This window comes from Cervus canadensis, chromosome 20 (genome assembly GCF_019320065.1).
Source record: "Cervus canadensis isolate Bull #8, Minnesota chromosome 20, ASM1932006v1, whole genome shotgun sequence".
NCBI classification, from domain to species: Eukaryota; Metazoa; Chordata; class Mammalia; order Artiodactyla; family Cervidae; genus Cervus; species Cervus canadensis.
In genome coordinates, this window is record NC_057405.1 from 49,974,739 (window position 1) to 49,990,156 (window position 15,418).

General features: G+C 35.2%; 1 protein-coding gene across 1 annotated transcript in view; it reads right to left on the reverse strand.

Annotated features, from left to right (window-relative positions):
• The window catches only part of ASCC3 (activating signal cointegrator 1 complex subunit 3), a 255,303-nt gene that overhangs the window by 109,015 nt on the left and 130,870 nt on the right, over positions 1-15,418 (reverse strand). Inside the window, exons 12-13 of the mRNA XM_043439337.1 lie at positions 8,621-8,797; positions 5,317-5,388 (exon numbers count right to left, since the gene is read on the reverse strand). Of these exons, the coding sequence (XP_043295272.1) occupies positions 5,317-5,388; positions 8,621-8,797 (249 nt within the window). The remainder of the gene's footprint in view (positions 1-5,316; positions 5,389-8,620; positions 8,798-15,418) is intronic.

Sequence of the window (15,418 nt, forward strand, 5' to 3'; positions counted from 1 at the left end):
ACTAGTAATATTAGAGGCAAATATCAACTAATGGGCCATAGTCCTGATGCATTCAATATTTCCCAGCATCCCCAATAAACTAAGGATCTATGAAGATGAGCAATTTATCACAGTGAAATCCTATTTATCACAGAGTCCCCATGTACATGACACCACACCAGGAACTTAACCAACAGTATTTCCTTATAACCCAGTCTTACTTAGCGGGACCTGTTCCACTGGAACACAAAGCCCTCCCCACCCCCCACCCCCAAAAAAAACCACTGCATAGAACAGTGATTAAACTTTTAAAATCTGACATCTTTAAGTGTTTATTTACATGTTATTGTTTCCATTGATTTTTCTATCACATCTTTAGGTAGAGAAAATAGAGAAATTAGAAAATTAAGGGAGTAAAATGCATTTTCAGAAATAGAAGGATATACACCAACACTATCTCTGAATGGTAGAATTCAGTCATTTTCTCCCCCTCATTTTTACTTTATGGAGTGCCCAAAGGTTAAATTTGTTTAAACTCTTTTACTGGTCACTCTCTGTTATCAGTATATTAATCGTATTTCATATTAAACATTTTAAAGATGTAATTACAGAGGCCAAAGACCACAGGGTCACACATGAAGCAAAAAAAACACAGAGAAGGACATGTTTTTCTAACTGAAAGTAACAGCACATCTAAAGCAAAGCATGGACAATATGGTATGTAAAACATGTGTTTTTGTAATCATAATTTAGAGGTAATTGTAGATACTTAAGAAAAAATTTCACTGGTAAAACACACAGTGTATAACACCTTAAAATTGTAAAACAAATTCAAAATGACACACACACATCAGATCATAACCTACATCACACAACTTGATAAAATTATTCAGAACATGGTGTACATTTGTAAAATCTTTTGTAGGTCTGCTATGACAACAAAATGTGATAACTCATTCGGAGTGCATTATAGGATCATGGGGTAAGACCACAACATGTGGCCATTTGTGCCATAATCTTATTTTAGACAACTTACCCTAAGTAAACGTTTCAACAGAAAAAATAATAGAAAGATGATCACTACAGCAGCCCTATCTTTAATAAGGGACTTCCCAGGTATTAGTGGTAAAGAATCCACCCATCAATGCAGGAAACTTAAGAGACACAGGTTCAATCCCTGGGTTGGGAAGATCCCCTGGAGAAGGGTATGGCAACCTACTCTAGTATTCTTGCCTGGAGAAACCCATGGACGTAGGAGCCTGGTAGATGACAGTCCATAGGTTGCAGAGTCAGACATGACTGCAGCTACTTAGCACACCTTTAATAAGAGCAAGCCGCAAACATTTAACGTACTCAGTAATGGCGGGATGTCCAATAATGAGAAGAACAGCTGATGTTGGCTTACTGGTAAAGTGACAGTGTAAAGTACTGAAGATGCTGTGTATTTTATCAACATAAGCTTGTATTTCAACCCTGGTGTGACCTTTTACTAGCTGCTTAACATGTCTTATGCTCATTTTCTCTTTTAACAAAAGGAGATTTAATGCTTATATCAGAAGATTATGAAGATTTAAAAGTCCAAAGTGACTTACACAGCATCTAAAACTTACAACTTGAATAAAAACTCCCTTCTGTCTTTTACAGACATTAACATTGAGAAGATCATGGAGAAACAATGAAAAATATTTACTATTCATTAAGGAAAACAGTGAATATAAAACTGTATATACAGTGTAATTATAATTTAGCAATGAGCTGTAACTAATAATTAAAATTAAGTTTGAATGAGGAAAATTAAAAGGTACATGTGCAAATGGATTAAAAAAGACCAGCAGGTCATGAATAAAAATTATAATAATAATTTGAAATGGTAAAATAATAGTAGAACTATGAACAAAATTTTAATACTGTTATTTTAGTTTTACAATTTAAAAAAGTAAATGGATATGTAGGTATGTGTAGAGAACTGAAGAAAGTCCTACTATTATGGAAAACAAACATCATCACTAGTCATTGAGACAGAAACGGTGAGACCTGCAGCCTAAACTCTACTTCTTAGGGCAGAGAACCTGAAAACAATCCTGGTATTCCTGCTCCTTTCTTGTTTTGGGAGAGGGATGTGAGCACAGATCCGGAGAGGAACTGATACCGAAGTGTTCCAGTGGGTACTTAAACTGCAACCACACTTTACAGAGTCACCCACAGTGCATTTTTAGCCAGACCGAAGTGTACAGAAAGGAGACAGCTTGGTGGTCATGTATCTGTGGACACCGTGACACTCACACAAAAAACGGGAGGTAACACATGTGTGCAACTTCTGCCTTAGTTTTGCACACTCCCCATTCCTGGCTTCCTCCTTATAGCAGCCAGCCCCTGACCAGCTGGAGCCTCTCCTGAGGCTTCCCAGCTTAGTCTGTCCCTTCTAAACAGAAACCAGCACTGTGAACTCCATCTCGCCTTTGTCTGGTCTGAATTTACCACTACAAGCACCTGCCCTACGGCAGTTATTGTTCTGAAAAGTAATGCAATGGATGGAATCATGAAAGGGCTGGCAGTGAGATCTAATTTCTACTGACCAAACATGCCCAAGCCAGCATTTGAACTTTATGATTTCTAGAGGGACCTGTCAGCCCCTGTAACAGCCGGAGAACAAACTGTGCCAGAAGAGGAAGAGGATATAATCTTCCCAGGATTCTTTACATATATTTACTTGGACTTTTATCTACCTACAATAGAAGATACAACCATTATATTTCCCAATATTTAGGAATAAAGCTGCATTTTATTTTTTAAAAAGACATATTTTATAACATAAGATTATATGGAGAAAGGTTGAAGTAGTTTAATAAATACTGATCTTGCAATTACACTCCTTGGTATATACCCAAAGGAAGTGAAAACTAATGTCCACATAAAATCTGTTCAAAGCTGTCATGTACACATAAATTGTGGTACATCCAGACAAAGGAATATTATTAAGTGCTAAAAAAAAACAAGCTATCAAGCCATGAAAAAGCAGGGAGTTACCTCAAACACGTATTATGAAAGAAACCAATCTGAAAAGGCTATAAACTACAAAAGGCTACAATCTTACATGATTCCAACTATATGACATTCTGGAACACCAAAACTACAGACACAATGAAAAGATGAATGGTTACCAGTGGTGAAGGGGAAGGAAGGATGAATCAGCTGAGCAGAGAGGGCTTTCAGGGCAGTGAAATTTTCTGTGTGACACTATAAAGGGGGATATATTGTCCAAACCCATAGAAAGTACAACACCGAGAGTGAACCCTAATATAACCGATGGACCTTAGGTGACACTGATGTGTCAACATGAGCTCACAGACTGAAACCAAAGTGTCACACCGGTGGAGGATAAGTTGATCGTGGAGGAAGTTGTGCATGTGTCAGGGTAGGGGGTGTATGAGAACTCTTTCTACTTCCTGCTCAGTTTTGCTGTGAACCCAAAATTGTTCTAAAAAATAAAGTCAATTGAAAAAAAATTAATGGAGAAAACATTGAAATATTTACTGAATATTTCTAATATGGCATAGGCTCTAGAGCTAGATCCTTAGCTAATAACATAGTTGATATCATCTGTAATATAAAAGTTGGAAATAAATGTCCATGGTGGTAACATCTAGCTAATTACACTTTACAAAGATGGTGCAAATACTGGTGGCTATGCGACATATTGCTTTGTTTTAGGATTTCCTGTGAAATGCCACCAAAAGTTTCTCAAGATAGCATTTTAGGATCATCAGACATTTGCTACAAATAAATGTCATGAGGAAATCTAGAACAAAGGTTGGTACACTACAGGCTGCGAGTTGAATGCAACTGCTCCTGTTCTTATAAATAAAGTTTTATCGGAACATAACCATGCCCAGTTGTTCCCCTATTGTCCATGGCTCCTTTCATGCTACGATAGCACAGGTGGGTACCTGCAACATAAGCCCCACAACGTCTGAAGTATTTACTATCTGGCCCTTTCCAGAAAAGGAAGATTTACTATCTAAATCTACTACTTACTATTTACTAAAAGATTTACTATCTGGCCCTTTTCTGTCTCCAGACAAGAATAAACTGGTGGTATTTGGTAATATTTTTGTATTAAAGAAAGAATATTGGTTTTTTATACTTCTTTACTTGTACATGATAAATTATGCAGCCCCACAAAGCAGTTCTCTAATGAGGATCAAAGAGGACCAAAGCTATAAAATAAATCCAAATAAAGTGATACGAGACCATGGTTAGCCAAGATGCTACACTTACATGGTCATATTGGTAAGTGCACTAGTAAAACAAAGGCAATATGTTACTTCACAGCACAGCACCTCATCTTCTTATCTGAGAAATTAGGATAACAGTGTCTGCCTCATTGGCTGCTGAGAGAAATCAATGAGACAATAAGTGTAAGGTAATTGTAGCAGTTTCAGGTATTTATTGATCATTAAGAAATATATTAAAAAGTTACTAATATTTTCATACAATTTAATCACGATTTCTTTTCCTTAAAGTTATTCCTATAAGGAATAACTTATAAGGGGGGAAAAATGCATCAAGAATGCTGAGTGGGCAGTATCCCACTTTCAATTCTAGTTTATCTTTGTTTTATATATTGAGGCTCCAAACAATATTTAGTCTGGGGGAAAAAAAAAAGATGTCACTGCTTTTAAAATGAATTTAAAAACAAAGGACCAGAAAATATTTCAACAAAGGACCAGAAAGTATTTCATTTTACATGCCATAAAAGGCTAACAATGTAGAAAAAAATCCCATAATAAAATAAAGTGACCTGAAGAACCATATACAATTTGGCATTTATTAGCTGTTATGTAAGTAATTATCATTATTCTACATTTTTCTTAACAATCCTGATTGTAACATCTTGAACCTTGGAATTTAAAGTAAAAGCAGTTAACATCCAAACAATATGAAAATTTATTATATGTATATTTCAATTGCTACTATTTCATGAAACAGTAAGAGTAATATAAACATTTTAATTTCTTACATTATGCAAATAAATTAAAATTTTTGATGTGTGAGAGAAGGTTGGTATTTTTAAATAATCTAAAATCTTAAGGATGAAATTCTTCTTTCTCTTATCTTTTTAATAAAAATGGCAAACAAAACAGCATGATCTATCAATATTAGAATGATAGTATTATCTTTGAAAAATTTATGACTTAAATGGTTACCTAGTAGACTAAAATATTACTAAGAAATAAAACCTGTGGATATTATTTCAGAATTGAAGAATACTTTTAAGACCATAAAAATTAATAATTTTAATCATTATGCAATCTCTAAAAACAGGATAAAGTGTACCTGATGTCCAGCCTTTACTTGCTTCAAAACACTTTCATAGCATACTTCATCCATGTTATTCAACTGCTGCACCTTAAAGTTTATAAAACATGTAAAATATCAAATAAAGCAATTATAAACTGCTTAGCTACAAAAAATCTTTACCAATTATGAGCAATCTCCTTTTACTTTCAGACTAGCCAGAATGCTGAAACAAGAAGTGCAGTTATCAATACGTAATACACAACAACCCACAGGAAGTAAACACAATGTAATTAAAAACTACAAGTAAAATACCTCATATGCAACACTTTCAGTGTACTAACTTTATTAAGAATGCCAAGTTTTTTAAACACAATAATTTTAAGAACAATATTCTAATTAGAGATATTTTAAAATAATTTTAAGGTTCTTTTCACTGTTTTCCCCAGAGAGCCCACTCTTCAGGCTTTTTTTTTCTTCTGTTTCATTCCATAAAAATATAGAGCTTTCCAGCCCAGGTGGGATGCATGAGACAAGTGCTCGGGCCTGGTGCACTGGGAAGACCCAGAGGAATCAGGTGGAGAGGGAGGGGGGAGGGGGGATCGGGATGGGGAATACGTGTAAATCTATTGCTGATTCATGTCAATGTATGACAAAACCCACTGAAAAAATAAATAAATTAATTTAAAAAAAATATAGAGCTTTCCTAACTCTCAAAATCACAGAATATTACCATAGAATATCAAAATGTAAGAAAAATGACTATTTCTGTAATGAATATGGAGTTCAGTAAATATTTTTCTACAGAAACATTTTCCAAATTGATTGGAAATTTAGTATCAAATTTATGAATTTTAAAAAGGTCTCATTTTCTTTGTTAATGATGAGATGACTTCCAACCAAAAAAAGGTAAGGTGGTTACTTTAAAATAGCAGGCATGTGACCAAGCTTGCGTCTCTCTATTTAACACTGATTAAGACTTTGCATGGGATGAAAATGTTATACATCTAAAATGACTATAATTTACATTCTTTGTTTTAATAAAGGAAACATTTTAACATTCTGGAACTCTTATGACTTAGTGATTAAGTAAGATGAAATAATCACAAGACAATTGACTTTCCATTAATGACTCACAAAAGACCACCAAAACTCCTCCAAACAAAATTCTTAATAATTTTTTTGGTTAATTTTGGACTGAATTCTGATCAAGGACATTATTTCAAATTAGATCTGTCATGGACACTATTTTCCCATGTTCTTCCACTACAACTGAATCATATCATGATCTTCTGAAAGAAACTTTCGAAAATCTACAAGAATTTCTTAGTATAAGAAATGACAAATTAACAACGGTTAGAATATATTAAACGACACCCTGGGGAAACGCTTAATTGTTACCAACTGTATATGCAGCTGAGTGTAAAACTAATGCATTTTAGTAAGACAAAAATGCATATTTATAACTAATATGTATAATTAGTTTATTATTTATACTACATAATATTGATAAAAGTATTTTTTAAATTTTGCCAAATTCCTGAACCTTCTAAATAATTACCACAGATCAACATCTCACACCATTCCTTTTATGATTACAATGCTAACATATTGTGGTGAAAATACTTAGAATTTAATTAGCTTTAAGTGATTACCAATTTCTATGATAAAAATAAGTTTTATAATGGCTGAAAGCATCTGAAAACACTTTATATTTTTCTGTGATAATCATCTGCTATCTGCTATCATTTAAATTATAAATTGAAAGAACAATCTTATTCACAACTCCATCTGTTCTAATGATACATTAAAATAAACTAAATAATCAAATATATTTTAAGATATAACCAAAAAAAAGCAGCAATACCGAAAAGCACTTGAAACAATCAAAGAAAATATGCATTTCATAACTATTAATATATCATGAACTTCTGTATACATTTGAAATGGTTCCCCACAATTCTAAACATATCTTAGTTAATATGCAGATAGAGTATATAACTGTTGCAGTGATATTGGCTCTTAGCATTTTCTAAGCTAACTATTTTATTTATAATATTGTAAGGTAAAAATAGACATTACTTTGCCAACAAAGGTCCATCTAGTCAAGGCTATGGTTTTTCCAGTGGTCATGTATGGATGTTGTATCATGCTGGACTGTGAAGAAAGCTGAGCACCAAAAAATTGATGCTTTTGAACTGTGGTGTTGGAGAAGACTCTTGAGAGTCCCTTGGACTGCAAAGATATCCAACCAGTCCATCCTAAAGGAGATCAGTCCTGGGTGTTCATTGGAAGGACTGATGCTGAAGCTGAAACTCCAGTACTTTGACCACCTGATGCAAAGAACTGACTCATTGGAAAAGACCCTGATGCTTGGAGGGATTGGGGGCAGGAGGAGGAGGGGACGACAGAGGATGAGATGGCTGGATGGCATCACCGACTCGATGGGCATGAGTTTGAGTAAACTCCGGGAGTTGGTGATGGACAGGGAGGCCTGGCATGCTGTGATTCATTGGGTCGCAAAGAGTAGGACACAACTGAGCGACTGAACTGAACTGAACTGAACTGAACTGAAGGTAAAAATAGCTCTATTTTAGTAACAAAATTATTTTTAGACAAGGAGTAATATAATACACTAAAGACCAAGTTTGACACAGTAACACATGATTCTATCTCATTTTCCTTTATTAAGAGGTCATATGGCCCATGAACCTTCTCCTAAAACTATTTGCTCCACAGGGGGAAACAAATGTCATGAAACTTAATAAACGTATAAATTTTAAGCAAAATATTCCTTCATGATTCTATAAAAGCCTAAAATAAGCACCCTGATAATGCAATAGTACATGGTAATAACATTTAAGGAACACCTCAAAAGAATTTCAGAAATGCTGTTTGTATATATAATTAATATGATAATTATACAACAAATTAAACAGAACACCTCATTTAGTAGTTGTTATCATGAAATTATTTTTCAATTGTATATATGTATTACTTATTTTAGATGAATAATATAATATATATTACTGATTTAACTAGAGTCTTTTATTATTTCACTGTCTTCAACCCTATCAAAATAACTTCTTGAATATATATATATAACTTGTATTGTTACCTAAGAATACAAAATATTCACTGATAACAGCAATGTAAACTGTTACAAGCAGCTTTTTGGAGAGGAGACATTCTCCTCCATGTAGTTGAGGACATGCGCTTGATTTTCTTCTAAGCTGTCATATTTGTAATGGTGGTCTGAAGTCTCTAATGTCAAACAAGTATTAAACAATATATCAACAAAAATATTTCTAGCAAAGCATAATTTTTTAAAAGAATTATTTACCTTATTTGCACTTTTAACCCCTAGAAATGTCTGTCCAAGAGGAACAGGTCGAAAACGGCCATCAAAGAAGAAAAGTCCAATGCAGGGATTAACATGTAAAAATGTAGCAACGTCGAGGTAGTTGGGTAAGGTAGCAGACAGTCCAAGAATTCTTATCATACTCTGCGTGGATTCAACCTACAGGAGTTAAATAACATATAAGACATTAAATAAATTATTTAACTTATACATTATATTAAATAACACATAAATAAAGTGTATAAGTCTTAAATAATGTGTAAGACTGGATTCGTACTTAGTTTAAGGTAAGCTTTGGTAATATAAGGTATGAAATATTTGCAGTAAAATAAGATCACTAAAGGTACTGAGAATAACAACACATAGTCTAAAAGATAATATGCCTGAATTTGGCATGTGGAATGATATAAAAAATGATTAAAAATGTACTTTTAGTGTATTTCCTGAACCAGGAAATTCTATTAGTTAAATGATTTCTTTTGTTTTCCTCCTAAAAATGTAACAAGGCAAGTGACATGTGTTAGGCTTTAGTGTTAACTTATAATTTCAAGCACTTAAAGTATATACTCTTTATTCTCAAGTTCAGAAATTTCAAATTCATTTTAAATACAAACACTTGAAAGTCTGAAATAATTAAGGCAGATTCTTCTAGTGTTTTACAAATTTAAATTTAAAATGATATAGTGTATAAGGGAGAGTTTATGTGGAATAACAGCCAAAGCTTGGGGGGGGAGAAATTCACAAGTACATTCTCAAAGAACGTACTAAGCTCCATTCTTTGTGTTCACTCAATTCAGTTCAGTTTCTCAGTCATAACCGACTCTTTGCAACCTCATGGACTGCAGCACGCCAGGCTTCCCTGTCTAGCACCGACAGCCGGAGCTTGCTTAGACTCAGGTCCTTCGAGTCAGTGATGTCATTCAATCAACTCAATCTCTGTTGTCCCATTCTCCTCCCGCCTTCAATTTTTCCCAGCATCAGGGTCTTTTCCAATGAGTCCACTCTTTACATCAGGAGGCCCAAGTACTGGAGATTCAGTTTCAGCATCTGTTCTTCCACTGAATATTCAGGGTTGATTTCCTTGAGGATTGACTGGTGTGATCTTGCAGTCCAAGGGACTCTCAAGAGTCTTCTCCAACACCACAGCTCAAAAGCATCAACTCTTCAGTGCTCACCTTTCTTTATGGTCCAACTCTCACATCCATACATGACTACTGGAAAAACCATAACTCCGTCTGTATGGACCTTTGTCAGCAAAGTAATGTGTTGGATTTTTAGTATGCTGACTAGGCTGGTCACAACTTTTCTTCCAAGAAGCAAGCGTCTTTTAATTTCATGTCCACAGTCACCATCTGCAGTGATTTTGGAGCCCTCCCAAATAAAATCTGTCATTGTTTCCATTGTTTCCACATCTATTTGCCATGAAGTGATGGGACCGGATGCCATGATCTTAGTTTTTTGAATGTTGAGCTTTAAGCAGCTCTTTCACTCTCATCAAGATGCTCCTTAATTCCTCTTTACTTTCTGCTATAATGGTGGTGCCATTTGCGTATCTGAGGTTATTGGTATTCACCCTGGCAATCTTGATTCCAGCTTGTGCTTCATCTAGTCTAGCATTCCGCATGAGGTACTCTGCATATAAGTTAAATTAGCTGGCTGACAATACACTGCCTTGATGTACTCCTTTCCTAAACTGGAACCAGTCTGTTGTTCCATGCCCAGTTCTAACTGTTGCTTCTTGACCTGCATACAGATTACTCAGGAGGCGGTCTGGAATTCCCATCTCTTGAATTTTCCACAGTTTGTTGTGATCCACACAGTTAAAGGCTTTGGTATAATCAATAAAGCAGAAGTAGATGTTTTTCTGGAATTCTCTTGCTTTTTCGATGATCCAGCAGATGTTGGCAGTTTGATCTCTGGTTCCTCTGCTTTTTCTGAATTTCTGAATATCTGGAAGTTCACAGTTCAGATATTGCTGAAGTCTGGCTTGGAGAATTTTGAGCATTACTTTACTAGTGTGTGAGATGAGTGCAATTGTGCGGTAGTTTGAGCACTCTTTGGGATTGCCTTTCTTTGGGATTGGAATGAAAACTGACCTTTTCCAGTCCTGTGGCCACTGCTGAGTTTTCCAAATTTGCTGGCATATTGAGTGCAGCACTTTCACAGCATCACCTTTTAGGATCTGAAATAGCTCAACTGGAATTCCATCACCCCCATTAACTTTGTGATGCTTCCTAAGGCTCACTGGATTTCGCATTCCAGGATGTCTGGCTCTAGGTGAGTGATCACACCATTGTGATTATCTGGGTTGTGAGGATCTTTTTTGTATAGTTCTTCTGTGTATTCTTGCCACCTCTTCTTAATACCTTCTGCTTCTGTTAGGTCCATACCATTTCTGTCCTTTATTGGCATTCTTTGGAACTCTGCATTCAGGTGAATATATCTTTCCTTTTCTCTTTTGCCTTTCACTTCTCTTTTCCCTTTCACTTCTCTTTTCTCAGCTATTTTTAAGGCCTCCTCAGACAACTATTTTGCCTTTTCGCATTTTTTTCCTTGGGGATGGTTTTGATCACCGCCTCCTGAACAATGTCACGAACCTCCACCCATAGTTCTTCAGGCACTCTGTCTATCGCAAATAATCTTTTAAATCTATTTGTCACTTCCACTGTATAACTGTAAGGGATTAGATTTAGGTCATACCTGAATGGTCCAGCGATTTTGCCTACTTTCTTATTAAGTCTGAATTTTGCAATAAGGAGTTCATGATGTGATCCACAGTCAGCCCCAGGTCTTGTTTTTGCTGATTGTATAGAGCTTCTCCATCTTTGACTGCAAATAATATAATCAATCTAATTTTGGTATTGATCATCTGGTGATGTCCATGTGCAGACTCGTCTCTTGTGTTGTTGGAAGAGGGAGCTTGCTATGACTGGAGTGTTCTCTTGGCAAAACTCTGTTAGCCTTTGCCCTGCTTCATTTTGTACTCTAAGGCCAAACTTGCCTGACAACCCAGGTATCTCTTGACCTCCTACTTTGGCATTCTAGTCCCCTGTGATGAAAAGCACATCTTTTTTTGGGATTAGTTCTAGAAGGTCTTGTAGGTCGTCACAGACTTGTTCAACTTCACCTTCTTTGGCTTTAGTGGTTGCGGTATAGACTTGGATTACCATGATATTGAATGGTTTGCCTTGGAAATGAACAGAGATCATTCTGTCATTTTTGAGACTGCACCCAAGTACTGCATTTCAGATTCTTTGTTGACTATGAGGGCTACTCCATTTCTTCTAAGGGATTCTTGCCCACAGTAGCAGATATAATGGTCATCTGAATTAAGTTTGCTGATTCCAGTCCATTTGAGTTCACTGATTCCTAAAATGTCGATGTTAATTCTTGCCATCCTCCTGTGTTCACTGCTAGGGTGTAATATTTTAATTATGCTGCTAAACACTGCTGATAACATTGATTAATTTGTTTGCCAGTCATTTATTACGCTTTTAATGCAGTGCAGGGAAAGCAGGGGTTTAGGGTCTGAAAAAGCACACACAAAAATCACTGCAATGTATCCCATGAACAGTAGCACCTCCTAAAAACTGTGGGAACAGTGAAGAGAGATGACAGCTGTTTCCTAAGAGAAGAGTGGTTAGAAACGCAGGCCAGGGAGAGGCGTTTAAGACGCTGCGCTTGGCAACACTAGGGTACCGGTAACAGAAACGGAGAAACCATTGTGAGAAACCTTGCGTGCCAAGATGCTTCTCCATTTTACTGTTTATGAACCCAGGACACTACCCCATTCTTGTTCAATTACATTTTTACAGCTTACAGTATTCTCACCTTTTTTCATTTCTAAACATTCTGTAAAATTTCTTTATCCTTTCTAATTCTGTTTACTCATAGGTTTTCTACTTATTTGTGATTAGATTTGTTCTAAGCTTATTTTACTTTTTTAAAAACTAGCTTTAAAAATATTTTTATAGGACTCAAGTTAATAAATCTAGTTTATTGTTTTTCTATCTTGCATTTAATTTTATTTTTTCAACTTTGGTATTTTTCCATTTTTTAGCATTCTATTTAATATTATCTAGCAGTTAAAATTTAATAATTAACTTATTATAGTCCCTACACATGTTTCCTTTTAGAGCATACTTTGAACTCTGACTTATAAATTCGTCTGTACTAAGTAAGCTTTCATTATTTTCTAATAAGAGTTTCACTCTCCCTTTTCCTTCCATGAGCACTTACTGAGCTCTGAGTGTCAGAAGAATAGTCTTTCAAATGGTTGGGTTTTATATCAACTTATCAAATTCAAAGTGTAGAAGGTATGTGTGTATGTGTGTCTATATCTATCTATATATACACACATATAAGTGTGTTTGTATGTAGATAGGAATATATAGTTTTTTATCATATAGAATTTCTTTCTAAATTTCTATTGTATTTTGCTGTTGTTGTTCAATAGCTCAGCTGTGTCCAACTCTTTGCTATCCCATGGAGTGCAGCACACCAGGCTTCCCTGTCCTTCACTGTCTCCCAGAGTTTGCTCAAATTCACGTCCACTGAGTGGGTGATGCTATCTAACCATCTCATCCTATATTTTTATATATTTACTAGGCTTCCATGTTAAAGTCTAATTTAAAAAAGGGCTTCTTACCTGGGAAAAAGTTTGAACACCTCTGATGTGATTTAAGTACACATGACTTGGAATGAATTTGGTAAGCTAATCAACTTCAACCAAATTCCTTTATGAGAGAATCCATTAAAAAAGATTCTCAATCTGTAACAAAAAACTATACAGTACTATTATTTTTTTAAATCTAGGAATGTTTAATGTTCTTGCTATCATAAAATAAGGGGATTCATGGGATATACTTATTTGAGCAAATATTTTAGTTATTTTTTTCAGGTTTTTATGACCTTCTTAGTCAAAAGTTGCTTGCCTCATGTTGGTATCTTCAAGTTACTATACCTAAGTGAGCAGCTCCCAACATTGGATTTCACCTTGGATATTTCAATACAGTGCATACACGGGCTGGGAAAATCCAAGGTCCCGCACTCCCTGACACAAATATCACTTACAAGAACTAAGAGAAAATGTGGCCCTGTCCCTTCCAAAATCATTCTGTAAGTAGGACAAAAATGAATCTGCTTACTCACTGTAATGGGTTATATCTGGGCTTATTTGAGGATTAATAAAACACTATGAGATACACACATAGCTTCCCAAGCAAATCCAACCCAAGTCAAGGAACCCTAAGTAAGGGGAACTGATGTCCCTATCTGTTATTTAAGAAGTCTCCTTTACGTATTATAACTAGACTCCTTTACAGTAATTAGAATGCTATCTTGAAGTACATTTACTTATTTGGCTGTACTACATCTTATTTGTGGCACATATGACCTTGCTCTTCATTGCTGCAGGCAGGATCTTTTAGTTGCAGCATGTAGGAATTTTTAGTTGTGGCATGTAGGATATAGCTCCCTGACCAGGGATTGAACACAGGGCCCCTGCATTGGGAGCATGGAGTCCTAGTCATGGGACCACCAGGGAAGTCCCCTAGAATAATTTTAATTATACCATAGTTCTATTTACTACTGGTGGTGATTTGAAAGGATATGAAAGTGACTGTTAGTATTAAAATCATTCAACACAAAAGTTATTGAGTATATTTTTAACGTCTTTTGATGTTAAATACACGACACCTTGCAAACACTAGAGATATTTTTCTGCTAAACCCCCATTTTAAAACTACTGTTATCTTTTTAATCTAAAAATAATCTGTTATGCTCATAAGTTTGTATGAGAAATATTTTCCTTTAAACATGGATAATTTGAAACTTTATGTCTTAAACCACATCTTGAAACTCTACACACTATACAGAGTAATCTGAAAATATTAATAGTTGAAAACTAAAAAAAGCTAACATTTTACAGTTTCTTCTTTATCATTAGCCCAAAAAATAGGCAGCAAATTTTTATAGCATTTTCTCTCACATAAAATCTAAGTCTGGACAAAGTCTCCCTACTCATTGAAAGTAAATTTAGTTAAAACAACTAATGTTAGTTCAACACTGTTAAATACAACAGATTTGGCTTTTACTCTACTTTTCTCTTTTCCAAATCTCTCTCATGCCAAGGATGTTGTGAATTTAGTACCTAATCCCATCATGTAATTTTAGAACCTGAACAGAATCTACATCGCATTAGAAAAGCTCCCTATGGTGTGTCCATGCTAGTTACAAAGTGCCATGTGAAGCACTGCCATCTACTGGGAATGTCTGATAATCACAAGAACAAATAAAAATAGGAACTTCGCTTTTTATAAAAATATTTATGAGCACTGCTCTGCCCTGCACTAATACACTGGAAATATGAGGAGAATCATATAGATCATTCTGTCAAGGAGATTAAAATCTAGTGAGGGCCACAAATAAAGACAGAATTAACTATCACAAGTTGTGAAATTATAAGGAAGACTGTAGTAAGTGCTAAAAATGTGCAAAGAAAGGGAATACAGAGGGAACACAGAAAAGGTGGAATTCATGCCGAGCGGTGAACTAGGAAACACTTCATAGAAGAAGTGATTCTGGGCAGATTCTAAAGAACAGTAGGTTTTCAACAGATAGATCTGTGGAGTGATAACATACAATTCTGCATTTATAACCCTTAATCTCATAAAATAAAGATACATTCTGATTTAAGGGAGATTAGTTTCATCTCCGAAAGAGATGGGAAAAAAAGAGGCATTGGAAAAAATACTGGGGAAGGAAAAAATTTGGTTCTGT